This window comes from Helicoverpa armigera, chromosome 16 (assembly GCF_030705265.1).
Source record: "Helicoverpa armigera isolate CAAS_96S chromosome 16, ASM3070526v1, whole genome shotgun sequence".
Classification (NCBI taxonomy): domain Eukaryota; kingdom Metazoa; phylum Arthropoda; class Insecta; order Lepidoptera; family Noctuidae; genus Helicoverpa; species Helicoverpa armigera.
This window is the reverse complement of record NC_087135.1, coordinates 10563328-10589018: the sequence shown is the minus strand read 5'-3', so window position 1 is coordinate 10589018 and position 25691 is coordinate 10563328. Positions and strand designations below refer to the sequence as shown.

At 35.5% G+C, this 25691-nt stretch overlaps 4 protein-coding genes across 11 annotated transcripts in view; 2 read left to right on the top strand and 2 right to left on the bottom strand.

Annotated features, from left to right (window-relative positions):
• Norpa (no receptor potential A) overlaps positions 1-9733 on the top strand; it is a 96348-nt gene extending 86615 nt beyond the window's left edge. For all 3 annotated transcript variants that reach the window (XM_064038591.1, XM_064038592.1, XM_064038593.1), the window contains 3 exons: positions 6006-6162; positions 6570-6659; positions 7038-9733. In XM_064038591.1, coding sequence (XP_063894661.1) covers positions 6006-6162; positions 6570-6659; positions 7038-7106 — 316 coding nt within the window. In that variant the 3' untranslated portion in view covers positions 7107-9733. The remainder of the gene's footprint in view (positions 1-6005; positions 6163-6569; positions 6660-7037) is intronic.
• LOC110382880 (large ribosomal subunit protein bL33m) lies at positions 9673-12201 on the bottom strand. The gene is made up of 3 exons (XM_049844231.2): positions 12035-12201; positions 11851-11954; positions 9673-9846 (listed from the first exon to the last, which is right to left on the bottom strand). The coding sequence occupies exons 1-3, from the start codon at positions 12073-12075 to the stop codon at positions 9788-9790; spliced, it is 204 nt and encodes a 67-aa protein (XP_049700188.2). The 5' UTR covers positions 12076-12201; the 3' UTR covers positions 9673-9787.
• Positions 12202-12797: 596 nt separating this feature from the next.
• Positions 12798-20956, top strand: Fne (found in neurons). Its single transcript, XM_064038700.1, has one exon. The coding sequence runs from the start codon at positions 13205-13207 to the stop codon at positions 14333-14335; it is 1131 nt and encodes a 376-aa protein (XP_063894770.1). The 5' UTR covers positions 12798-13204; the 3' UTR covers positions 14336-20956.
• A 1492-nt stretch (positions 20957-22448) lies between these two features.
• The window catches only part of LOC126055439 (mitogen-activated protein kinase kinase kinase 11), a 56673-nt gene continuing 53430 nt past the window's right edge, over positions 22449-25691 (bottom strand). For all 6 annotated transcript variants that reach the window (XM_064038377.1, XM_064038380.1, XM_064038381.1 and 3 more), the window contains one exon: positions 22449-25603. In XM_064038377.1, the coding sequence (XP_063894447.1) occupies positions 24788-25603 (816 nt within the window). In that variant the 3' untranslated portion in view covers positions 22449-24787. The remainder of the gene's footprint in view (positions 25604-25691) is intronic.

Sequence of the window (25691 nt, the reverse complement as noted above, 5' to 3'; positions counted from 1 at the left end):
TGCAGTAAGTCTAAAACATCTGAATAGAGATTTCTTTGGAGCCACAATTTCTGTATGTACGGTATGTCATACAAGAGTTTCTATATTACATTTCAAAATTTACTATATTTATAATTCATATTATTTTATCGTTGTTTACAGGATTATCTTGCTCGAAATTCAGCATTGAAAAAAGAGCACTAAGACCTCTTCAGATTTCAGGACCGTCTACATCAAAAGGTATATTTTATCATATACATATAAACAAGCAATTCATTTTTATACATACATACATACATTTACATTACGTATGTACTAGCTTCCACTTGCGGCTTCGTCCGCATGGTGTATTGATAAAAAGTGGCCTATGTCTTAATCCAGGGTATCACCTATCTACATACCAAATTTCAACCAAATCGGTCCAGCCATTTTTGAGTGAAGTTATTTCAAAGATCATTTATTCCTACAAATTAGGCTGAAATTGAGTAACTTGAATGTCACATTTACCAAAAATCCTTTGCTATTTTTAATTTGTTGTAATACTTAAATAGCACTGCATTACACAATTTTGGTACCCTCTTGACTGAATGAATAGGTAATGAATCATAGATCAAATGTTCCAAACATAATATGTGGTATCCATAACGTCTAGTTTTCAAGGTACATGTCAATTATGATTTCTACTACTCTCACTTAGGCATACAAAAAACCATTACCATGTCTGAAATAATTTACTTTTGTATTACTTTGTTTTGTTTAATACTTGTTTCTTTTCAATAATGTCAACATATTTGTGCATAATATGCGGCACCCATGCGGACAGCATATAGTGTAATTGATAGATAGACACTAGCAATAAATGATGTAATAATAACATATACTAATCACTGAATATTATTATTTACAGAACCTGCGCATCTACATATACACTCACAAGGTTCAATTGAAGATGTACAAATGAAAGAGAATCTTGGTGAGTGATCCTACATACAAGCATTTAATCAGCAATTATTTTACACATATTCTGTCCTGGAACTCCTTCATGCGCCGGATAAAATGTAGCCTCTCTCGATAAATGTGCTAATTTACCTTAAAATCATCTTAAATTGAATTATTTTTGTTGTTCCTGAGTTATAATTTTGCAAACAATTAAAGTAAACTAGCCTCTCTATAAACCTATCCCTTAAGACAAGAGTGATTGATGAAATACAGTTTGTTAAATTACATTTATATGTCATATGCATAAGTCCTAAAATGTTAACATCCTTATCACTACATAGTATAAAACAAAGTCGCTTTTTCTGTCATGTGTCATGTTGTATGTCCCTATGAACGCTCAAATCTTTAAAACTACGCAACGGATTTTGATGCGGTTTTTTGTAATAGGTAGAGTGATTCAAGAGGAAGGTTTTATGTATAATAACATACATTAAATACTGGGAAATACTGTTATCCCGTGCGAAGCCGGGGCGGGTCATAGTTGATATTATAAACTATATAAAAGAAAAAGTAACTTTGTCTAGTAGTGGGCTGGCTTTAATTAATTCAATATGATTCAAATAATGGTTACTCAATATGAACTGCTACATTCATGATGATGGTAATGATCATCAGCTTAATTGGTTTGTATATAATAGGCACACATTTCTTACCAAATATGTTAATGACCTTTCAGATCCTGTCACTTCAGAATCTCAGTCTGTACACAGTGATAGACAGCCTCATAGTGAAGAAGAAAATGTTGAGGTGGTGAAAGATCTTGGTAAGCAACACAATTGTAATCAAACTTAATAACTTCAAAGCTGAGTTTGCTTGTTACACTCACTATCATGGTTTATTAACTAGGTACTGATTTATAGATTTAATACATATTTCAATCATGGGATACTTTCACACACAACTAGCTTTGATGCTATCTCACTCATATGTACTCTTAAATTCTGCAATTTTTATTCATATGATTCTTATTATTTTTTCAGTGCATCGCAAAGTTAAATGTGTTAGTAAGAAGGCGGTAAAACAGGTTGCTGTTACGAAAACTGAGCGTGCTCTGTATCAGAAAATGCTGCAAGTTGGTGTGAAACTCAGCAAATGCCGTAGCAAGGTTAAAAAGCAGGCAATCAAGATCAAGGCCCTGCAAAATATTACTACAAACCCTCAATTTTAGAAACTCTAGACAAAATGTCTAGCACATCAAAATTTTAACTTTGCTGCAGTTCAGGGAGCACAAAAGGAAAAAAGGCCGGCGTTTCACATTAGAGGAAAAAATTGTAGCTTTGACTATCCTCAAGCAAAGCCCAAAGGATACAGATTCCTGAGGAAAATCTTTATCCTGCCATCACATAAATTTTAATAAAATTAATTAATATGGCAGATATAAATGCTGGTATCAATAAAAATTTGATGGCACAAATAAAAAAGCCACACTTAAAATGAAACCAGAGCACAAATTATGTGTGGTTCTTTTGACGAAATGTCACTAAAACCGAATGTGGCATACAATGAAAGGAAGGACAGAGTGAGTGGGTTTGTAACCAATGGGCAAGAGACACTGCCTGAGTATGCAGATCATGCGCAGGTATTTATGATAAGAGGACTTATAAAAAATTATAAGCAACCCGTTGCATACACATTTTCTCAGTCTGCCACAAAGGGACCAGAACTGGCAAAACAATTAAAGGCTGTCATCACAGAACTACAAAATGCTGGTCTTAATGTGGTAGCAACAGTGTGCGACCAAGGAACAAATAATGTTAACTGCATTAAATTCTTGTTACAAGAAACAAGAGGTATTCTGTTAAGAAAATCAGAAGAACCTGAGGGAAATATTATTTTAATAAATAAACAGGAAATCATTCCCTTGTATGACCCACCTCACTTAATGAAATGTATAAGAAATAATTTAATAACGAAAAATCTACTATATAAAAAAGACAACAAAATGCTAATGGCAAAGTGGGAACACATAACTGCACTGCACCAAGAAAACCCAGGCTACAAAGGCATAAGACTGGTGCCAAAATTAACAGACTCCCACTGCATTCCCAGTAAAATTCCACGGATGAAAGTTAAATTTGCTACGCAACTATTCAGCCAAACTGTAGCATCAAATATGGGCTACCTAGCAGGTAAATAAACTTTATTACATAATGTTTTCACATTGCATTATTTTATCGATACTTATATATTATAAAGCTGAAGATTTTTTTGTTTGTATGTTTTCTTAACCATGCTAATCTGAAGAACCAATCCAATCACCAAGGTCGATCAGGTCTAATTTGAAATAATCTTTCACCGTTAGATAGCTCATTTATTGAGGAAGACTAAAAGTGACTTTTAATCTGGGTGCGCGAAGTAGCTTTCACGGGATGCGGTAGAACCGCGGGCGGAAGATTGTATAGTAAAAGTTTTCACAAATTAAAACTGCTCCCAGTTCAGATTTAATAATAACAAGTTTCTTATTGATGACTAGATGCCATAGTAGCCAGTGTATCTGCCTGCCACAGGAGGTCGCGGGTTCGATTCCCGCATAAGTCAAACATTTATGTGTGTGGGTGTTTCTACATATGTACACTATGTTATGTTATTTATAAAATATTTATATTTATATAAGTTCATTTATTGGTTGTCTGCTGTACCCAAATTACAAGCAAGCAATGCTTTGTTTGGGACTAGATTGCGTTGTAAGAACGTGTGAGGAATATTTATTAATATTTTTTTTCTTATTTTTTGCAGAAAAGGAATAATCTCTCAAGATGCGCAAAATACAGCGGACGTCATCTTGTTTTGACAAACTTTTGACTCCATTAACGGAAGCTTCGGGAAAAGGAAGCACAGTAAACCACTGCTGGGACCTGCGACGCCGAACTCAATACATCACAAAACATGGATGGAGGCAAAATATTTTTAAAAATATGAAATTTGTGAATGTAAAACCTCGAATGTGGAGTATGTTCCCACCTTAAGTAACTGGGTATGGACACTAGAAGGAATAGAACTGCTTTTAAAAAATTGCTGCGAAGTACGGAGTGACATCGGTTTGGTTGCGGCATCTGAATCAGGATCCAATAGAAAATTTTTGGATCGATAAGGAGTCAAGGATGCCGCAACGTAAACCCTACTCCAGATGGATTTGAAGCAGCATTTAGCAGCCTTTTAATAAACAGCCTATCTAGTGTCCATGCCCCAGGGACAAATTGTGAGGCAGATAATTGCCACGCTTTGCATGAAGTTCTCATCACAAGCGGGGCCTGCAAAGAACAAATAAATTGTGAGCTCTCTGAGATTCCGGACATTGAATTTACAGCCCTTGAAGACAAAAGCGACCCCGTATAATTGGGGGCTACAATATGTTAGCGGTTATTTTATTAAAACCGCTAAGAAGAAAGTCTTCAAGGGTTGTAGTGAATGTAAAAAATTTAATGTCCGATCAGGAACACGATTATTTAAAATATAGAGAGTATGCTAATAAAAATGGCTTTGCAGTCCCAGCGACTCTCTCTTAAATTGTGTTTCGAATCTGCAGGATATAAATTACACAATAATTAAAAATGTTTGGAAAAAAAATATTTAAAAGATTTCATCAAAACATTAATATTTATACATTTGAAATTCGATTTCATAAAATGTGAAATTCATAAAGAAAAATTAATAGACTTTTTAATCAATATATCCTGCAGATTCTTTATTTACAATTACTGTAAAGATATTAATAAAATATTAATAAATAGGAGAGAGTGTGATGATGATACGGATTCCTATAAGCTAAAAGCGAAAAAATTATACATGAAATGTTTTAAAAGAAAAAAATAAATTATATTAAAGGTTATCAGTGTTTTATTTATTGAAAAACATCTTATAAATATTAAACAAAAAGAAACAAAAATCTACCTAGACCCAGTAACCACTGCTTTATGTAGCTATATGTATATATATTGACAAATAGTTTCTTAAACCTGCGTTCAGAAGGCGCCACTTGTCTTACTTAGTTTGGTAGTCGAGTTGGACCTCTATTTCATAATATAAAAAGTACTCTGTGGTCTGGTTTGAGTTGACTCGCGTGCAGCGTTTTATAGTAGTTTTTAAATAATTTATAAAAAAATAAAAACGAGAGATTAAATTATAATATAAAGTTTATGTTTTAAAGAAAGAGTTATATTACTATAGTAAATAATTGTTATATTAAATTAAGTAAGATAGATAGGTAAAAAAAGCATTTGAAATTCACAATTTTTCACATTGTTAAAATATTTTTTTCTGAAAGATAGAGACCTAAATCAAAAAATGTTTTCAACTAACTATAGGCATGGGGATTTCGTCTATGAGTAAAAAAATAAATATGATTAGATTTGCCACTGTTTTCACATGAATTTAAGCTTCGAAATAGACGCTGAACGGGAATTTTATAAAACATCTGTTACGTTATAGGGGTTTTAAGTATTTAAACTACACAAATTGAAATTTATGTTCAATTAACTATATAGACAGTGAAATTACCTTGCGTTATTAAAAAATAACATAGTTATAGGATAAGTAGTTACTGAGAAACAGTGGTTTGAAAAGTACCATTTTAGGCCAAATGGCGCGCGGTTGACGTACACGCTCTTAATGTTTCAGAAATATGATTTATTTTTCGCGTGTTGATTACTAATAAACTATTTTAAACGATGATTGCGCTGAAAACTGAAAATACATTAACATTCATGTGATTAAATAAACGTGTAAATATTGCAAATGTAAATGCTGAGTGAGTACCAATGTTTCACAAGAAGCGACTGCCTATCTGACCTCCTCAACCCAGTTAGTTACCTAAGCAACCCTTGGTAAGACTTTGTATCAGACTTCTAACTTGGCAAAACGATCAAAATGTCAGCCGGGACCTACCGATTTATGTGACGTGCCTTCAGAAACACGGACTCGTTAAGACAAGGTGGTCACCCATCCACGTACCGACCTCGCCAAGCGTACATTATGATGAGCATATTTCAACAAATAAAACTGTCTGATAAAACTAAATAATTTTTCAGGGAGCTAAAAGAAATGAATGCTCGCCAAGCTAAGATCAGCATGGAGACGAGCAAGGAGGTCGCCAATGACAAGACCTTGAAGACCAAACAGGAGAAGGACAGGCGTCTGCGAGAGAAGAAACAGAATAACACCAAGAAGTTCTTGGATGAGAGAAAGGTAAGAGCAGTGTATTTTTAAATAGATCTATAAACATCGTGTTTTATTAGTTTGTAAAACTACTGATTTGAATTTGTAAGATTTTAAGGGAGCTTTTGGAAGTCATTTTTACCAGGTAAACTCTTTTTGAAATATCCAGTTGCGGACCTAGCTTCTGCCAGCGGTTTCACTTGCGTCCCGTGGAAACTTCTTCACGAACCCGGATATAAAGTAGCCTGTAGCCCTAAAGATTTTTTCAAATCGCGCGTTCAAGCATACAAACCAACTCTTCAGTTTTATAATATATAGATGAAATTATCTACATTCATTCAAAAATTTAATTTACCTAAGTAGAAATGGTATTCTGTTAATTTATATTATGTAGGTAAAACTTATTAAAATATTATTACATACATGGAACTTTCCAGACTCAGACTATCAAACAGAACCGCGAGAAGGAAAAGCTGAAGGTGACCCATGACAAGCAGATGGAGGAACTGTCTAAGGACATTGATAACGTACGTATAACATACATAATAACTTACATGTGTTTTTTAGTCTTTTGGAAAGTCACATGTTTTTTCCCATTTGCCTACCCTTCTTTTTTATATTAGTTTAATTTGGACCTTCCTTCTTCAACTTTCCCAATGTTTAAGTAACTTGATCTTCTGCTTTTTAATTGTTCCGAAGATAGAAAGACTCCTTGCGAATTGTGTAGATATTTTTTTAAATAAGAAAACACTACTGCGCACGCGTAAGGAGTCAAACGGCTAACTTCAGAATTGCAAAAATATTTGGCGCGAACTGAACTTGAATCCAAATTAAACTTCCCTTAAGTTTAATTTGGATTTTGATTTATTATCTTGTCAAGTTAATTATTTTATTGTATTGTTCAGCTGATCGAGATGTACAAGATGGAGGAGTCCGAGTTCGACATGACAACAAAAACGGAGTTCTTTGCATGAAAGTACCCCGACATTGCTCCTCTGTTAGAGCGAATGACTTGAAAAGTGAGTGAATCAGTGATCTCTCTAGACTAAAAACTATTCAATTCAAAAATTTTAACATTAGAATCGGTAGATAAAATTATTATAAGCTCTATTAAATTATTTTTCAAAAATATGTTACAAAAAAGTATGTGTTATGTTTAAAATAAAACCGTTTAAAAAAATGGCGGCACGATTGGCGGGAACGCCAATAATTTATTTAAAATCTTGATATGTGCTGTTTAATTATATTAAGATATTAATTGTTTAATTCTGTTATTATTGTATTTATGGATAGAAATATGGAAAAAGGGTGTTATGGTCTCAGACCAATGGAATTGTTGACAAGGCCATTTTGGACCGAGTTGGTAGCTGTATTTTATCTATTAATTAAATTATGTATATCGAAAAATTGGAACGATTAAATTTAACGACAAAAAAATTGAAGTGATTGTTCGGCCTTTCGAAATTAATAAATTATATTTCTAAGTTACTAAGTAAGTTACCTTTGTATGTTAAGAGGAATAGCTGACAATTTATGTAAAAGAAATTTGGAAACTTCGAATATTCAGAACGCGGTGTTCGCATCAGTTTCAGATTGATAGAGAATATCAAATTGTCAGTATTCGTGTATCCAGATAATTACATATACGGGTATACAATACGATTATGTAGAAATATTCTAAATAAACAATAAAACTTACAGATTAGTCGGTTAGAGTACCTAACAGATAACTAGAAATTGAACTGAACAAAATAATCGTTCTAAGAAAATACTGAAAAGATTTAAATTATAATCAATATAATGTAATTATAAATTATATATTCAGGTGGTTAATGTTATATTATAATTATATATGACTATTTTTCAGTGATCATCTAGTCTTTCAGGTACTTTTTATTAATCTTTACTTCTAATATACAAAAATACTTTCCAATTGTATATTAATTAATACATTTTATAATTAATTATCTATTCTTGTGTATTCCATGACAATTTATTGTGAACTTATAACTGCATACTTATTTAATTCGAATTGTTGATATGGGATCAATCATACTTATTTCGATTGTTCAATTAACTTAAAAATATTAATCTGGATCGCTAGATTAAGAATGTAATAAAATAATATTCATACAAAGAGATCTTTGTGAGTAATTCTGTAAATGAGGATACATGGAAGCAGGTGGGACAGTTGAAAGTGCTTTCGTGCTGGAGTCTTGTCTTCCCTATGTAACTTTATACGCTACTCCATGGCTCATTTTGTCTCAATTCATTAAATATAAGAATATTCACCATAAGTAATATTTCTGATCAGTAAGGCTAGAGCATTCTGCAGTCATAGAATAATAATAACTTATAGTAGGTGCATCTATATCTACAGAAACTAAAATAATATCATTCCATTTAATATTTATATAACTATCAATACATAGTGTCATTAGAGGACCAACTTCCTATAATTTCAAATCTTTTTAAACTTAATTCTTACTTGTAACTATCGTAAGCCAAAGAGTTTCCTCATATTGTACATTTATTATAAGTAGATCGTAAGTTTTAATTTGATTTTAAATCAATTAAGGACTCTTTTGATGTCAATATTAAATTTTCAAAAATTATTTCTTCTGTATATGTAAATATTTTAATTAAAAAACAAAATTTATATCTGATGTATTCAATTATTGGAATTTTTAATAATAAAGAAGAGATTCTTTTAGGTGCCTAAGTACATTAATGTTACATTCTAGTCAATTTCATTAAAATTATATTATTTTCTATAATATGATGGTTGCGGCATCGTTGGCCACAGTATTAGAACACATAGAGCATGCCTTGAAAGGTATTAAGAATGTAAGTCATAAATATTTAACCTTCTAGTAAGATTCAACATAGATTTAAAGAATACAGTGAGAGTAATTCATAAGTGTTTGAAATGTTTATTGATTGGAAAATAATATTTACATTTATTGGAAAAAGAATGTTGCTAAATTATCGGAATTGCACTTTATTGAAAATTGAGAATAATCAAATTATTCATAATATATTAAAAGTATGAAAATGTAGAAAAATTTCATTTTAATTATTACTTATTGTAAACGAAATTTTAAAATATTTAGTTCTTGTATTGTGATATAAGAAATATATCTATTAATCAATATTTGGCCTATATTATATAAATTGAGAATTCTCTTTTGAAATTTTTATTAGAATTAGATTTATCTGGGCTGGGTCCTACGTGGTAGAGACGAAATGATTAAAGTTATTAGGTGTTTTATGTTGTAACTTTATTTTAATTAGCACTATTAGCACTTTTTGTCTGAATAAGGCACATTGGACAAAAGAAGCACTGTAATTTTGAAATTTTTCAATTGCATACCGTATCGGACTTAGCCGTAAGAACTTGGGAAGTAAAGCATATATTCTAAACTCATTATATTGAACATATATTAGACTCTGCTCTGTACAATTAAATTTGGTAGCAAATTGTGACACGCAGTACTTAACAGATGTTTCATAATTTTCTAGTAATTATAGTGAAACACATTATATCCAAAGATTTGTTTATTGTTTAAAGTACAATAACTAAATTAAAACATTTAAAACATGTTGTATATTATTTTAACCCTAATATCTACAGAAATAATAAACCACTATTCACCTATGAAGACTTGAGGCTCCTGATCTTTTTCCTTTCCCTGTACAAACTGTCTTGTTGAACTGAAACAAGTAAAGAGAAAACATAAATAAAGTACATATTTGAAAAAATATTGTATGTAGCCTGGCTGCTATTTGATTTTAATTTTCAATTTCTTAACAAACAAGATAAACGAAAATTGAATGCATCTTGTGCATATCTGTGCTCTGGCATACAACTGGGTTAAAAATGGTCTACTTACTGGACTATATAGTCTGAATTCGCCTATACCATGATCGCCTATATCATGATGATGATGACTTTAAATAACAAAACACTATAGTTCCATAAAGCTGGCACAATGTATATGGAATGTATACAGCAATGCAATGAGTAAACATTTAATCATTAGAATATCTTATTTACCACTAAGTAATGCCATTATAAGTATATCCAGAATATCAATTATTTTCATCTTCTGGATAACAGCAGATGTTAACTAACATTCATACTGCAATAATTAGATAAAGACCAGTTCCTTATTCTTGCTGGGCAGAAATAGCACAAAAAACTACCTACTGTTGCTTACAACACATTCATGTCTGCCTATTGGGTTTGAAGAACCTTTATACTATTCCATTATCCTTTATCACTGTGTCCTTATAGCAATGAAAATTAGAACTATATGGAACATAGAGTGGCTGCAGTGGTCTCAGGTTCAACTCCCGGGGCAGCTGAAAATTGCTATGCAGATTTAGAACCTTCACAACAGCATGTAAATGTCAGTCTTGCACCTGATCTATGTCCTGTTGTGTTGGATTGCTGTTTCATCAGGATTTGAGAGTGAAGGAATAGTAAGTGCACCTGTGTCTGCACAAAGGCTTGTGCAATAGAGTATCTCCTGTGCAGATGGCTAATATCCTTGTATGAATATTTATTCTGAGAACCTGAGATCCAATTACAACTAAACACCGCTTACACAATACACAGTGGCGGATTAAGAGTATCCGAGGCCCTAAGCACAGAGCCTGTGTAGACCCCCTATTACTTAAATGGAAATAGAAGGTTGAAGAAATTAACCGAGCGAAACGAGCGTGATGCACATGTAGTTTCAAATGCGCGAGCGAAGCGAGCGCGTATTTTTTTTCGGACTCGTACGGAGGTAAAATTTATCCCAAACGTACTTAATTTTTTGTTTGTTGACAAATGCAAAAACGAAGGCACATAGTTTCTGAATACGCGAGCGAAGCGAGCGCGAAATTTTAATTATTTTTATTATAGACTCAGAACCAAAATTACGTACAATGTAGCCCAAACGTACTTAACTTTTAATTTGTTGACAAATGTAAAAACGAGGACATATAGTTTTTGAAAACGCGAGCGAAGCGAGCGGGAAATCTTGATTATGTTTTAAGACTCAGAACTAAAATTTCGTAAAAGGGCTACATTTCAAACCTTCATTTCTTTCTGTTGGACAAGTAAGATGGATAACGTAAGATCGATAACAACGTCCGCGGACTTAACCGGTGGTCCGCGGACCACTTGGAATGCCTCCAGGCACCACCACCAGGACCACTGATCTGAAGCATCAAAATTTTCGGATATGTTTGTTATATTGCACTCGTAGTTACCTACAGCGTGAGCTTCCCAACGACTGTACGATAGCGACTTCGGAACGCTATCGTTGCCTATTAATTCTTTGCCCAACGATGAGTAGAAGCCGAAAAAAAACTGTATAACAACTGCACAATTGAAAAAAAAAAATCACTGCGATTGTACAACAATCAACAGCACAGCGACCAATCAAGTTTAGAGGCGGGGGTGTATGAAGGGTGCCAAGCACGTGCTTGTTGTGCTTATAGGGTTAATCCGCCACTGACAATACACAATATGTATGAATGCATAAACCTGGAATTGTTTTAGGTTATAGGGGTCAAATGGGGAATCATATTCTAAGGTCAAGTATGCCTACATTCCGACTGCATTACATCTGAAGATAGCATCATACGTTCGATATAACGATGTTCTCCGGTTCATCGGAGTAACTCCTTACCAAAAGTGGTTGATGTAATGAAATGATAACTTACTGTAAGGGTCAAAACGAATCAACTCCAACTTATCAGCCAGGCGTTCCCGTATCTTTATACATTGATGACCAGACACCACACTCTCCATCAGGACCATAATCATTCTGAAAATCGAATAAATATAGTTTAAGTGAAAGACTATACTTTCATAGAAAGGTTATGTTTTGTTAATTAAAAGACGGACTTGCTCTTGGCCTTTTTAAAGAGAACATTTGTCAGGAACATGGTTGCAGTCCTCGAGACCCTTGTTTTGTATTAATGTAACTTGTAATTCAAGAATTAAATGTCGCAAAATCCCTGCACAAAACAACACTGGTAATTGACACTTGTCAGTGTCAAACAACAAGATGACATTGACAGAGTAAACAGCTGTGGCTTGCTGCATCAGCTGGCACAAAATTAGTCTATGGATTTTGTTTCCTACTTTTGGTGTCTGTATGATGTACAGAAATACATAGTTAGCTGATCAGAAGCCTTAGGACTTATTTATTTTACAATCGATTTTTTAAATTACTGCTACAAAAAACCATTGTAAAGAACAGCATTTAATCCCATAGAACATTACTATTCTACCTTCGATTCCTAAAATATAGGACGACTAACTCAAGATATTACACGCTTTCTTATTTTGTTGAATCGATATGATTTTCTAACCCTTTATTAACCGAGTTATTAACCGAATTAATACTCGGTTAATAAAGGGTTAGAAAATCATATCGATTCAACAATAAATTCAATGATCTTTTTATATAAAACATTGGATTTAGCCAGGCTGTTTTAACTAAGAACTGTTTTTTTTTTTTAAATACTACCTACTTTAAGTACGTAGCCTGAGCTTATTGATTCACAAGATCAATAATGTATCGCGGTTAATGAATATTTTTATAATTCGATTCGTGATTTTGCTACCTTTGCAGCTTTGCAACTCTTCATCATCGGCTAATATAATTTACGTCATAGACAACAACATAAAAATGTGCCACGCGATCAAAAAATTATAAAATTATTAATTTGACAGTAACCAAATATCCAAACACGTGCCAATTAATTAATCTCTGTTAAAACTTAGACAAATAACGGAATTAAATGAAGTGAAATGTAATTATCCAACAACTAGTTGCATTTCTAGTTGCCAAACAAAAAGGGCTAAACCTGGTAACATTCCAAAAACAAACTCGTTCGTGTGATGATGAACTTGTGAACCGGCGTCGCTGTGGCATTTTAGTGTGACTGGGACTTTTTGTGTTCGTTCTTTGTTCGTTATATTTGTCGCAAATGAAGTAAACAACTGTTCATAGTGTGAGCTTTATTAGTATTTTGGTTTCTGTAGTGTAGTTTTTACAATAAAAGAACAATGATAAAAAACGAAATGGAGAATGGCGGCGGCGACGCCAACAATGTGTCACCGACCAAACTCATGGTCAATTACATCCCCGAACTGATGACGCGCGATATGATGTACGCTCTCTTTTCCGCCATGGGCAAGATAGAGAGTTGCAAGCTCATAGCCAACCGGGGTTACGGCTTCGTCGAGTACGAGAAACACGAGGATGCCGAGAAGGCGCGGGCGGCGTTCAACGGCCTCCTCATGCAAGGCAAGACTCTGAAAGTGTCATTCGCACTACTCAACCCCGAAAATAAGGTCAGCCATAAACCTGACACAGAATCTAACCTTTATATTAGCAATCTACCTCCAGACATGACGTTAGAACGTCTCAATAGTTTATTCAGTCAGTTCGGTGTGATAACGAACAGTCGAGTGTCACAAGGCATCGGGTTCGTCTGCTACGAGACACGGCCGCAGGCCGAGGAGGCGATAAAACACATGAACGGACAGTCTCCGATACCAGCGGCGGGCGCCATCGTCGTCAAGTTCGCGAACAAGCCAAATGCGAATAAGAATGCGCCACGGCCGGCGCCCCGCGTTGGGGTGGGCGCTGCGCCGCTCGCCTACAACGGCGCCACAGCTGTGTTCAACGGTACCGCGCCCGCTGCGTTCAACGGCACCAACTTGAGCGCGGCGTTCGGCGCGCGGCCGGCTGCCTTTGCTCCTGGTTTCCCACAGGCTTCCCCGCCGCCCCTGCTGCCGTCGCCCGGCAAAGCGCTGCCGTTCATCAACAAGGGCCAGCAGCGGTTCAACCCCATGGCGGCCACGAACCACACGCCCCTGCCTCTGCTGGGCGCGCCCGCCAGCCCTGTACCGCTACTGGGCGCGGCGCCTGCGCCCCACCAGACCACAGTGTATGTATACAACATTGGTGAGGACACGGAGGAACTGGCTCTATGGCAACTTTTTGGTCCATATGGTGCCATTGATTCCATAAAGGTGATCAAAGATCCGGAAACAAAGAAAAACAAAGGTTTTGCATTTGTGAACATGCGTGAGTATGATGAGGCTGCTATGGCCATTCAGGCGCTCAATGGATACACGCTCAACGGACAGGTTCTATCAGTTAGCTTTAAGACTCAGAAGAGAAATAATTAAGATGTGTACGGACGTTGTGAACGCCGTAACTTTTGTGATCGTTCCCAGGCCGAATGCTTAAGAAAGATTTTCATTCCAATTTCAGATTATTTTTGTAGACGGAAAGCGAGATCCTATATGTGCATTTCAAATTAGTCACATAAGTATTTTTGTAAGATTTAACATAGTTTTATATTCGCGAGAGCGCGACATGACTATTTGTGAGTTTAGTTGGCTTGACAGTATCATATATGTGTACACTTTTTATCATATGCTATGGTATTATATTATTGGACTATATATGGACCTGTCGCACTATGTATATCTGCCGCGGGCGCCTGGGCGCGCCCCGCCTCAGCTAATGCCGCCCCGGCGCCCGTCAATAACCCTCCAGGTATTTTATTTTGTGTAAAACAAAACATTGTATGTTTTTTAATCTTTAATAAATTTCATGTTTAAATAGAGTTTATTGTATATTTCTCTATTTTTTTTTTCTATATACTTAATCCCCGCCCTGTCGTGTCCTTTATTTACTTACATAATATACGTAATAATACATAATATAATTATTTGTGGCAGTAGTTTAACATGTACATAATATATACTTGTGTGTATTGTCTGTCGGCGGCAGGTCGGCTGTGTAAAACGCTTAAATATTGCATGTTGTGTACGTAGTGAGAGATCAGAAATAAGTTTTTATTTGTTTATGTTACCTCAGGGTTTATGGTTCCCGTTATTGTTTAATTCCGTCATTAGTAATTATTATTTTTGGCGCAGTAGCAAGTCAGGCCTTCTAATTTCTAAAATGTAGTGTAACAAGCTGTGTGAATGTATTTATTATTGAAAACCGTCGTGGACGAATGAAAAGTGAGCTTTAATCTCTTATACATTTTTAAGGCTTCGAGTCAGTCCATTAGGATAGGGTACGTAGGCGTCGCGAGCGTGCTGGCGCGCAGACCATGTACTCCGCAGGGATAACTGTTATCTGGACGCGCCAGACCATAGGAAGCCGATAAGATAATACTGGAATACCGACAATGATGTGGTCCAAACTAATTTTCCTACTCACAATTAGACTGCCACAAATTAGACTAAAAGCACTAGGTGCCTATCCCTCCGTGCCTCTTACTCGGGACAATTAAGTACCAAACAACAGTTTTAGGAGAGAAAGTAGAAAGTAAGTATTACGCCGTGACATCTAGATGGTGAGTAATCATGTATTATTTTTAACGTAACGTATGTTTCAATTCAAGTAATTCTAGTCCGCTAGGGATAGCTAAATGTTGTTTGAACTAAGTAATTTTGATACTTTTGTAGTTACATGTTGATTGTATTCTGTTATCAGATTTTGGGTAGGTACAATAATCCGTCAGCTATAAATTGTTAAGTTTAATGCCTTTTCTTGCGATAAACCCTAAGTTGTAAAATAAGAAATACTGTAAACCGACACGTGTCGGTCACATAATAAATACATTATGGCTACCTTGAAGTAACTGAACGAACTGACCGCTGACGAGTTATTGCAAAGTCGAAATCATTTCCCCGATGCCCCATATCGCTACAGTTACTATCAATAAACCCATGAGTCATATGTCCCCACCTTAGAAAGTAAAGCAGCCGTATTTATTTTGCATTACATAGCTTTCAGACTGACTCATCGATAATTAAATGTTTGGAACATCAAAATTGTATGTCCCATATTAACATACACTGTAAGATTTTCTTCCTGTCAGGGTATTATAATACCCTAACTAATTGCCAAAATTATTGATCTGTAAGATTAGTTAGATGTTTTTATTGAAACTGGGAAATTGAGTTTTCGTGCCTTTGGTCGCACAAAAATGTTGCCAAAACATGCCAAGCATGTTGCTGTTAGGGTAATTGGAGCTTCACAGATCTGAACGTTCGACAACGATCAGCGAGTGGTCGCCGTAACTCGCATATTGTTATTCACATGACGTAACTAGTTGATAGATAACTCGGTCCAATGCACTGATACCTAAATTAAAGCTTACTAAACTCGACAGCTAAGTGCTCTATTGAAGTATCGTCCCCGAATCTTGTGTACATTGTTATTAATACGTTTTCGGCCATAACGCCTTTCCCGCCATTTTCCTTGTGTATTGACGTCACAACAAGATGAAATGCGTAAATTAGCTTAACGTTCTGACTGGTTCCAAAACGTGTAGGTAATTTTAGTCTAGGTTTTACGAAGTGAATTATCTAAAATTCTTTACCTATTGGTATCTTGATGTAAGAGCATTGCTTGTATTGCGGTGTGTGATATAAAAATTCGTACGGCTAACGAAGTCTATTGAGTGTCGTCCTTGCCCAAAATAGACGGGCCTAAAAGTCCTGTCTAGGTGGATCCTGCCTTGAATAATAATACTCCCTAAGCGGATAAAAATACATCGAGTGAATATGTCTGCGTCGTCAACGAAATAAAGTAAATCGATACTATGTCTAGGTACCCCTAGGTTTTGTTTTTCATGTTTTCATAAAATAATGCTCTATAAATGGAAATATCTTGAGCTTGTCGGAACGCATGTGTGCAAACTCTCGGTCAATGAGTTTAGGACTCGCCGTCCTCTCAAGGGCAAAATACATATAAATATTTGCTAAAGATTCGACGACCTCTTTCCCTATGTCTGACGCCAGACTAGTCTGAGGACCAGTGCCGCCACAACATGTAAATCTAGAATATTCTCAATTAGATACTTGATATTTTACATTTCAATGTCATTAGAATCATATTGTGCATAAATTTTGAGGCACATTTGAAAAGGCTTCTGTGAGATGATATTGAACTTTGAAACTAAGAAATTTGTTTCGCATTTTCGGTCGGCTGGTATTGATTTTTTCATAAGGATTGGATTGGCGACGAAGCCTGGCGTCTAATGAATTACTAAGTTAGACTGATATCTACCTTAGGGATTGATTGTGGCAGAAGTATATAAAACATAATGACGACACCACAAAAAGAAAAAGACGTAAATAATTTGCCCTCTAACTTTTCTGCGGCGTAGCCCATATTATGCAAATTTGGATGTCCGAAGCAATTTAAGTAACACGTTGTTGGTTTAAGTAATATACAACTCAAATACCGTTATCGACAAGCTAGATAGATGTCTGTAATCAAGTAATTTGTATTTTAAGTTTGCAACACCTGAGTTATAGCGGTTACGCATAATGATTTGAATAACCGTAGCGTAAAGACCCACCTCATAGTCTCGCACTTTTTCTCAGAACTCGTAAAGTACTTTTTTTGCTATAAAATAAGTTAATTAGTATTCAGTACATGTGCGAAGAAGTTTATAGAATGTTTCTTGTCAGATCGCTCAAATTTTATTAAATATTTATTCATTTTCATGTAACCACGTAAACTACGGTAGCTTTTATGATACGTACATAGCATCAATTATTTCTGCTCAAATCGTGCACGTAATTGTTACGTTTAATAGTACAGGAATTAGATACACACGTAATGTAAAAGCCATGTAATACCTACGTAAAATGTTTTTTATAAGTATATAAAAAAAAAGAAACCATGAAAACTAAGATTTGTTTCCAAGGGGAGCATTGGTTCGTGAACATGAGTTTACTATTAGAAAGACTATTCTACTCTTACTTTTTACATTATAATTCCACCGCAAACGAAAACTTGTCTCATAATGCAATTCTATACACTATGTGAACACTGACGAATGTGAGTAGCAGCGCAACTTGATGAGTTTTTTTTATTACAAAGAAACGAATATCTCGTAAAAGTATAATATTTCGCCTTTCGTGTTTCTGAGGCTCGAATTTCAAAATAATCCCCTTAAATTCCGTTGTAATGGGTGCTTAGGCTTACCGTGTCGACGTAAATGCCCCTCGAATGTTGCTAGCTTGTGGGATTTCGATGAGTCAGTTTTAAAACCAATTGTTTAGAAGCATGTTAACATTAGATTTGACGGTCATGCATTAACGCAGACGCGAAGGACGCCATTCTTTTTTCGTTTTATCTCACACAGGTGCTATGCTAATGAGTCGTCTGCTACAGGCAAGCAAGTTTTTTTTCCTCACCGGCTACTATCAGTATACTTAATGTTCATAAACCGGTCAGCTCAAAGATCTGACTTCCTCGACTCGCACTCTAAGCGCATTCTAATCCCAATACTATTCTTGTAAGCAAATCACGCTACGAAATCCATTTTGTTTGCATTGTAAATATTTGCTGTTGCTTTTGGTGGTTGCAATTTATTTCAATACACGTCGACGCCTGTCTAGTTAATCTTATTGATTGCTCTATCTAGCTCGTTTGTTTGAGGATTATATTCGAAAGTTAGTTTCGAAGTTTTGCGAACTTTATGATAAAGAAATCTCTGATGAGAATATGATATTTTTTCTGACGGAAGACGTTTTTCGCAATGTACGTAGAAGATGGTCATAAAATCTGGCGATATCCAGCTTCGGGTATTAACATGTTGTGACGTGTTCCCTGTTCCCGTTATCCGAGATTTATGGCGGCGGAAGCTGTTGTTGGCCACGACTACACCGAAATAGACTGCAGGCAGGACCTGAACAATAAATGACAAAATATTACAATTCTGTAGTTTCAACCAACAACCCGGACCGATAACTTCATTTCATATGATTTAATTAAGCGATAAGAAGCTTATTATATTCATAAAACTATATAAAACCGTATAAATAAAATACAAAAGGTCAAGGCTTTAAAACTGACGCGTTCTTTGAAAGTATACGAAATAAATGCGACGACCATTGAAAATGTTAAACATCCAGAAGCAACTACAAACAAGATTTTAATTGTAAAATAGAGCGAGTGTAGGGAGACTGGTTTTAGATCGTTTCGAAACTACAATACGGACGATAAAAATAAATATCACTCATTGATATTCTGAAACTGAAAATGTAAGCAAGCGATGGTTGAATAATGCCCACCAAAATGTGTGTGTTTAGGTGTTCTTCATTGTATGTTTGGTTAGAAGACAAACGGATAGATTCTAGTTCCCGCGGTTAAGTTTAGAATTTTACATAGGAATGGAATGGATGTTGGAATCTTCGAAACGATATAAAATGCTTTTTATTGAGAAGGACTTCAAAAGAATGATGGATTGTTGGTGATATGAAATCTTTCCACCGATGTGCCAGATGTAGTTATGCGTGTAATTTAATTGGCCCCTTGCCACAAGAGTAACGTGCACAAAGACAGGTTCAATGAAAGGAGGTATCAAGACCTCCTACATATTAATTGAACAAATTCAATAGGCAGCAGATTTAAAAGCTTTTCAGCACGATTGAAACCTATCTATATTTTTCTAATATCGTTATTACAAGCAAACTGGATTTTACAACCTGAATAAGAATAGTAATGGTTGTTTAGACGAAGCATTAACATATTTCGTAGATGCGATAACTTTTTTATTGAGAATGTGCAGATTTTTTGAACTATTATTAAAGATTATTGCTTCCTAACGCGTGAGATAAACACGAATCGAGCTCTGAATGTCAACATTCGAGGTCGTTATATTGTGTGCACGAAAATTATTTAAAATCGACTTTATGGTTTGCATTTATGCTTCCACTGTTCGTAAAATAAATCATTCGGTCGGGTATTGTTTTGTAAATGTTACAAATAATGGGGTAACTGCCGATTTCTGACTGTTTACGTTCAATTGACTGAATGTTGTGTTGTAGACTTGTATCATATTCACAAAAATATTCCATGAAATGCGTATTTGTTTAGATTGAAATACCAGTTAATGGTAGCCAGAATAAACTTCAGGAGAAATTATTATAAACTTTGCTGACACATCTATTATGTCCTTAGAATGGAAAGAAATTAAGTCGAGAGAACTTTTTAACTTATACATTATTTTATTTAGTTTACGTAGTAATAAAACCTAATCAGCTTTCTGTTCTAAGAACATAAACTTCAAAGTTTTTTCCACTAGTCAAATGGACTTAACTTCTCTAGAAATAAGACGAAATAGAGATTAGAAGGATGTAAGGGCACTTGATTGTGATATTTCTGGTAATTTCCAGTACTTAGAAATAAGAACTTTGGTTCTAAACCTAAATTATAATGCTTAATTGGATTATTGTCACAGGGTGTTTTTGATATGTTTTTATTTAAAGTTTCTCCATTTTATTGATTTTTAAATTCCTTACCCTGTGTATTTATGGAACATAGTTCTTGTATTTTGTTATAAGGTTATTTTATTAATAAAGGCATAATTTAAGATATACCTATCAATTTTTACGCGATTTTACTGCAGGTTTAAAATACCTATTCATAAATAGCAAAGTTAGTAATGGCACTTTGGCAAATTGATTCGATTTATGAGATTAAAATAATGCTGCAGACGTAGCTACTATGTGATAAATATTTACGAAAGTTCGACTTGAAGATAAACTGTAACGATGAGAGAAAATTACGCAAGTGCCGTGAGAAATGAACCGTCGGGAAGTTTCCCGTCTATTGTACAGTGTGCGATCGATTTGTCAAAAGTGCTCTTGGCTAATTTGCAGTAGCTACCACTCCTGTCTTACCACAGAAATGTTTTAAAAAGTATTCTGTCTACTCAGGCGTATGCTACACAGCCAAGCTTAGTCTTGCATAAAGGGAACAATCAAACTTAAGACCGTTTCGCTCTTACTCTCGTATATTTTCGGAAGTATTTCTAAGATTCATCTCAGTGGACAGATACTTAGATTTTGTAAATATTTTAGACCGTAAGAGCACTATTTACTGATTAAGTATATTTTTACATCGCACTGACATAGTATTTTAGTTATGCAGTATTGAATAAATTGTTTTTATATAAAGAGCCGTTTCATTTGTTACCCTTGTATTGGTGATAAGAGAAAGTGATATTGTGGGTGTAATGAACATTTAATTGGCCACAATCGGCTTGATGGAGTTCAAGAACACGACCCGCTGTTGAATGGAGCAGCTATTTGCGAATACGCCTAGGTACACAGGTCGTCTCATTGACTGCGGATCTGATAAATTGCAACTTTTACCTATACTTTATTCTGTTCAATGATAACAACCTCTTCTCGTCTCTTGTATTTAAAACAATGGATCGACCTATGAATGATGGGCACTGAGTACAATAACATTTACTTAGCCATTGAAAAGTGGCCAGCCAAAAGTCCTATCTACGCTACACCCCAACCAAAGTTAGAAAACAACCCTAGAATAAGGAGATCATTCGTTGATTTAATAATTTCGTGAATGTGATATCAAGAATCACACTTCATCTTATAAGGATAAACTTACCATCAAGACATCATTTGCCCAAATTTAATAAAAACGTGTTTTCCTCATTGATCATTCAAGTACAAATTGTGGTTTCTCGTTTTCAGTCGCTCTGAACATGTCATGCTTACTTTAAAGTTATAAAACACGATACGTGTTTTCTTAATGAGAATGAAAAATATAGCCTTTGATACGTTAGTCACGGACGGCCTAGCGTGTTTGTAAAACTGTTATATGGCTTGGTAACTGAATTATTCATTGAAACTGCCTTCGTCACTATAGTGTGTATCAAAAAGTAACTGGAAAGTGAACATTAATTAAAACCAGCTCAAGGAACAACTAGGTCTACCCTTTCATATTTGAATTTGCTTTCTGATTTACTATACCACCGTTACAAACGAGTATTTTATCAGATATGTACTTTATTGCAAAAACGTTAGAAAATATCCCTCTTGTATTCTGGTTACGAGATTTGCATCCAAATGATAGACAGTTACATATTGAATTGCAAATTGACATTCTTCCTGGGTAGGTAATTGTTTGTAAAGCTGACCCTTTCAGTTCAACGGTTAAGGCTCGGCAGATATGACCGGTAGCTGTTGACACATTTTCCTGCAGTGGCACAAGATGCCGAAAATACCTACTTGCGATGGTCTTTCGACTCCATCAAGGTAATGAGTAGGTAGGTAATGATTTTTGAGTTGACCTGAATTGGTTACTGAAATCGCCAATACGCGTTGTGAAGACAGCACGCGTTGTGAAGAGCGCTTTTTTTCTCTGTGTGAGAAAAGGTCTAAATCCTGTAGTTGTACCATAAACAGGCTCGCAAATGTAGGAAGGCAAAGGACAAGGAATAATAAGACTTCATAAAAAGCTTAATCTAGATTTTTATTTGTCGATTCAACGTACAGATGTAAGGCATCCTCCCACCTCATGTTATTGGCACACAAAACCTTTACATTCGTCTTAAACGCATCACTGATTACAATAATATCACTTCAAAACATGGAATGTATATAAAACACAGGAATGCCCAATAAACTACATTTTTTTCATTCGAAGTACGTTCGCCAGTCGTTCGTAACCACTCGATTACAAGCCAGATATTAAAATAAAATAAAAAATTCAGGACTAGAGTTTTTTTTTAAGTAAACGCGCCGTGAATCTCAGATAAATATTTACATAATATCGTTTTAAATCGTTGACTCAGAATTTGTGACTTGATCATCAGAAACTTAATTTTACAAGAGATTCTTACGATAATTTGGTTAGGATTTGGTTTGTACTAAATGGAAATAAAAGAAAGTAAACACTGGACGACATTGGCACTGGTTCAAGCTAACTTAATAAATTATACTACAAATACAACCATACATATATTTTTTCCGAATATACAATACTTCGAATACTGTATAAAATACTGTTACATTCACGACGATTTGTTTTTATAAATAATAAAATATAATTAAATTAAATATGGACGCAAAATAATTTCACATATTGCACATGAAAATAAAAATTGAAACAATAAATAACACAACTTGTCAGCTGTCCAATACATTTTACTGGCCATTGTAAAAAAAAGTAATTCGTTTTGATAAAATCGTGTCTTTCCATAGCATAATCTCTAAGTACCGTCCCAGACATTAGGCACTGATTCGGGCTAACAATAATTATCAAAGCTAATATTATTCGAATTTCCGATATACATCTTACATTTTAATTTATACGCTAATTTAAGTGATAATTTGAAGCTTCCCGATTATAGGCCATCAGTTGAACGGAACGACCGTAATGTCTCCATTATAAAGTAATCCAGTGTTTCTCGGGTAAGGGAAGCGTAATATCGAATATAATATCAATTTTTAGCTGGATATGCAATATTTAGGATTTTCGCAAACTTCCGACTAGTATTTTTACCTAATTTACATTATTTAATTGTGGGATATAAAAGCTGCTCACAATACTAGGTACTAATGTTACTGATATCTTTCAGTAAAAAATATCTAACGTTTTGTACAAAATGCATACAACTTAGTGATATAAGTTACATAATATATTAATTGTTAGTTTCAAAATATACACTGATTACGTTGAATTAAAAATATGATTTTTTTTTTCTTCGTCGCGTGCGAACACGGCGGCACTTACAAAATACATTTGTACTATTTATAAATTTAACGAAATTAAAGGAAATACTCGCACGTTAATGAAAGTTACTCGCTGACTACATCAGCCACATGATCAGATATTTACAATTTGTACAATGCTTAGTTTGTGCCTACTTTGTTCCTGATTGCTAACATCAAACCTGAATATAATATAAATTAATAGATTATGTTGATCCTGTATGGTGCAAGGAAGCCTCGTCAAAGAGACTGTGGATGCAATTTAAGAAACTTTTCAACTCTAATGAACTCACTCTACTTATGTATAGAAAAGATTGTTCATTGCATGCTAGTCTCACGAAGCTGCCTTGCCCAAAGAAAATCTCCAAATAATCATAATCTCTACATCACGCAATAAGGAATTTAATAATAATATTTCCGCGCGATAGGCACTGTGAAAGAGCATTTCGCTTTACATTGTCGGCTAAATACATCTTATTATGACGACGTATCATACAAAATGTACAATGGAAACTATGCATACATTAAATAATGAACACAATCGCGTTTATACATTAGCTTATTGCAGTTACTCGTAGCCAAAGACCGAACTATCAACATACAAGTTGGTCCATCCATGATATTTAAATAAAGGAAAAACTTCTGGAATGTCATCAAAATGCCAAGTGAGGATATGTATGTTTCATAAAATATTTCGAATGAATGGGAGTCAATGATTAAAAGTAATTTTAGCTCTTCCTTTTGACATTAAATGCGTTTGAAGTACATCGCCCTTCAAAGAACTTTACCCCTGCGAAGTTAGCTACTAGTGACTGCGCAAGTCAAGTGCGCACAGAGCACTGGCAAAGAACATCTAACTTCAGAGAGGCAAAGTTATTTGGTACACACAAGTAAACTAAATGCTAGACAAGCACAAACTTCACTCCACGATCACATTGGCTACACACAAACTGCGTACAGTCTGAACAAAGAGCTATGGAAGCAAAGCGTTCGTACGAGGCTCGCGTCACACGTCACTTGTCACTTGTCACACGTCACATGTCACACGAGGTAGTCGCGGAACTTGTTGCGCCGACGCTACGTGTGTCGCGGGCGCGGCGCGGCGGGCGGCGGGGCGGTGTCCGGGCTGAACCGCACCCGGGAAGCCGACCCGCTCGACGCGTCCCTGGCAGACACGTACGAACTGTCCTCACTCGTCAAACTGTCCGGGGGAGTCGGATTCGTCGGCGTTCCCCCTCCCGAACTCCCCCCAGACGCACTCGACTTCTTATTATACTTCTTCAAACTTGACCTTAACTTCGTCGGCGCTAATTCTAGTCCCAAATTCGCGGGACGTTCAATCTCAGCTTTCTCTTGCGAGTCTTGCCTATAAAAGTCTCTGGGTAAGGAATAGTCGTTGGATTTACGTGGATACTCAGTCTTCGGTCTGTATTCCTCTCTCTTCTCTTTGCTTCTGTACTGTCTGGAAGTTGAGAACTCTTCTGGTGGGTTTGACGCTGACGAATTTGAGGGGGTACGTCTATGCGTGGGGTATTGGGGTCTGTAGTCAGGAGTTGGTTCTCTATATTCAAAAGAACATTCATCGTATCCGTAATAAGGGTGTTTGACGACATACTCGGCTGTTCTGTCGAAGGTATAAGGTTCTCTATAGAAGTAGTCTCGTTCCTGTGAGGGTGAGGGTTGGAAGTTTTCTCTGTAGTTGTGGTAGAGGTCTGCGAGATGGTCGGAGGTGGAGGAGGTCCGGCGCGGGGAGGGCGTGGTGCCGAGGCCGGAGGTGCCGGAGAGGGGCTGCGCGGAGTGACCGTAGCCGGATGATGAGGAGGGGTGCGCGTAGTGTGTCGGGGAGTCCGTGAACCGGATCGGCTTTTGTTCGTCTGCTTGGAGACCTGATATCTGGAATAGGAAAAATAAAGTGCTAAGAACTGTCTAACATAGGGTACAATTTGTTATAGATAATATGACTTTGGAGAAATCGAAAAAG